The following is a 2,907-nucleotide window of genomic DNA, read 5'->3' as shown; positions in this document are numbered from 1 at the left end:
GAGGACGGTGCTGTCGGGCGTCGTGGTGGCGTCGATGGCAGAGAGACCTGGCACGGTACATGCAACAGTACAACTCTGAAGATGGATTTGTGGCAGGTGGCTGCGGCGGCCTCATACCCCGCAGGCATCCTGGTTGAGGAGTGCGCCGGACTGGTAGGTGCCCCATACCCGGCAGGCGTCCTGGTTGGGACCTCAGGTCTTAAATGTTTAGGTTTGGCTGTAATGTCTGTTTGGTATTAGGCCCAGACTATTTGCGTCCCTTCATCAATTGGATAGGGGTAGCGACAGTTGTTGCTTAGACGGTGGCTTTAGTCTTGCTGTTGTATGGCTTTATAAGGTTTTGTGATAATAATTAATAAAGTGGTCGTATGCATCGCCCAGATGCAGAGGCCGGGGGTTATCCTCCTTTTCTAAAAAACTTTCAGCCATAACGAGATGAATTGGCTTGTGTGTTATTTTTTCTGTTTATTTAGTTGGCTGCAGATTTTCTTGCTAAGGGAAAGTTTTTATTTTTTGAATTTTCTTATTTTGTTTTGAATTTTGGCTAAAGGAAAGTTCGGTTTGTATGCCCACCTTGTAGTGCCGTACACGATTCAGTTCGAATTCCAGCCTCGTACCCCATCTTTCTAGCAATCTACTGCTATTTTAAATGTAGATGATGACAAAAACAATGGTTAGATGTGCTGAATATAGTTTCTCGTACTCTGTAAGTATCTTTTGTTCTCAATAAAGTGGAGGCAGTGGGGCTGTTGCCCTAATATGCTAGTAAGTCTGAAGCTGCTACCACAGCCACAAGACAAGACAATTTGCCACCAAATGTGCATAGAAGCCATCCATGTAAGGTCTTCTTCAGTTGAGCGCAAGGCGATAACACAAAGAAGAATCGCTCTACAGCCTCATCTTGTTTGGTACAAATGGACAGCAACTCACATTTCATTTTTCTCAAAAACAACTTGCAACATTTAGTTCAAGAACCTAGTAAAAATCAAATCAGTAGCACAGAAATGAATCATCATTTCTAAATCTCTGTTTGCGTCACATAATTCAGTTCTTAGGAGCAGCAAGCGAGCCGAAGCGTCAGCAGGCATTCAGCAATTCCCATAAATTCACTCTGATCATCACTAACTTATTAATGTTGCAAATGGGACTGCGCTGCGTCCCACTATGTCATCACTAACTTATTAATGTTGTCTTATTAATAACATCAGCACTCTGATCATGCTTTTAGTTGAACTTGGTATCATACAGTCGGGGTTCAGCGGAGTGTAGAGCAAAGAAATTCAGAACAGGTTAGTCTTATTAATAGCATCCATTGCAGCGACATGTAGGTGTTCGAATTTGATCACAGAAGATGTGAAATCCTTTTCTCTTTCCCCCTGTTTTACGCCTTTGTTCAGAGTTGGGCTGTTCGGTAATCGGCACATGAACTGAATGAAGCTCCTCTGTTTTCCGTATGCCTCGCTCTGCTAAGTTGCTTTTCCCGTCTAACTCTGAACGCCGACCCTCTCTTGACAAACACAGCCTCTGGCCTTTCAAACAATAGTCACAGAAGCGCATGGATGGACAAGGAGGGTGATATTGAGTGATTTAAACTCCTAGCCGAAATTTTCATCATCATCATCATCGTGGTGTCTTTACAACCGATCAGGGCAACCGGCCAAATCTGATCTGAGGCCATGACTACATGCTACTAAGCGCTAATACTAATTGGGTCCCCAGCAGCTGAGGTACATGACCGTCCTCAGCGCCTCCTCCGCCTTCTCCGCTCGCCGCCTCTCCACCAGGGCCGCCGTGGAAGCCGGAAGCTGCTTCGTGCTCTGCGAGCCGCCGGCGCAGACGTTGGCCTTGGCCTTGGCAGCTCGGTGGATGGACTTGAGCGCGTAGTTCCAGCGGCAGAGTCCGGCCTGGTCCTTGAGCGCCTCCACCGCCCCCACGCTCACGGCCACCATCCACGACGCCTTCGCCGGACCAGCCATCTCTTCTCTTCTTCTTGGTCCTGATGCCTTGCTGGAGAGTGGAGACTGGCTTGTGATCGCCGCGTATGTCTAGTAGTACTGGACTTGCGGAGTTGCGGTTGTGAAAGAACTGAACTGATGCTCGTTTGTGTCGACGGGAAGAAGAGTGGGAGTGAGACGGGGTTATATACGGGAGAGGCGGAGCAAAACAGGCGGCCGCGGGAGCTGGTTTTCCAGGAACCCGGGTGCTTTCGGATCCACCTTTGCTTGCTTGCGCCGCATCCCTCGCTGCCGACGTCCCGGTGCAGGTAGCTGCCCACCACGACTCATCTTGTTTTTTCTTTCAGCAGACCAACTGACCAAGCCAGCCGGCAGAGAAATAGATACGAGCAATGGACGAAGAGTGTGCCAAAGCTTTTTTCCATAAAAAAGGTGTGCCAAAATTTACTGAGTAAAACTAGTAGTATTGTATTTTCATCAAGAAAGAAACACAATAGTTCTTGGTTTTCATTTTAGTGGCTCTTTTTCCTCAGCGTGCAAGTCCACATGTTTTCTCTATAAATATTCGTTAGATCAAGGAAATAGACCCAACAAAATTTCTAATAATTTTCTTACTACTTTTAAATTCTGTAGATTTTCCAACAAGAGGTTGCCTTTTCTATTATATTTTTGGTGTATTATGTGCATGTCTAAATCTCTGCCACACTCTCATGTCAATTTCGAGGAATCTGAAGTTCTTATTAGAGATGAGATTAGCCTCCTCCAGGGAGGCTTGGGAGTAGGATGCCGTGGACATGTATAGCTGGGCTGGCTCGTCCCAGTCTCAGGCCTCTTTTTCTGGTTTTCTCTCTTGTTCTTTCCTCCCAAGGCTACTTTGGCCTTTGTACAGTTTTTCCCCTTCTATAATGAAAAGATAGAGCACCTGCCGTTCCGGTAAAAAAACTATAAGTGT

General features: G+C 46.4%; 1 protein-coding gene across 1 annotated transcript; it reads right to left on the bottom strand.

Annotated features, from left to right (window-relative positions):
- Window positions 1–1,560: 1,560 nt before the first annotated feature.
- On the bottom strand, window positions 1,561–2,100 carry LOC119352270. Its single transcript, XM_037618961.1, has one exon. It carries the CDS (start codon window positions 1,974–1,976, stop codon window positions 1,704–1,706), a length of 273 nt encoding a protein of 90 aa, XP_037474858.1. The 5' UTR covers window positions 1,977–2,100; the 3' UTR covers window positions 1,561–1,703.
- Window positions 2,101–2,907: the final 807 nt, after the last annotated feature.

This window comes from Triticum dicoccoides, chromosome 2A, assembly GCF_002162155.2.
Source record: "Triticum dicoccoides isolate Atlit2015 ecotype Zavitan chromosome 2A, WEW_v2.0, whole genome shotgun sequence".
In the NCBI taxonomy this organism is placed as follows: Eukaryota; Viridiplantae; Streptophyta; class Magnoliopsida; order Poales; family Poaceae; genus Triticum; species Triticum dicoccoides.
The sequence above is the reverse complement of the archived record's forward strand: the minus strand, read 5'-3'. Positions and strand labels throughout refer to the sequence as shown.

Coding starts and splice junctions, on each gene's coding strand:
- LOC119352270 (XM_037618961.1), bottom strand. CDS start 1,976: ATGGCTGGTCCGGCGAAGGCGTCGTGGATGGTGGCCGTGAGCGTGGGG.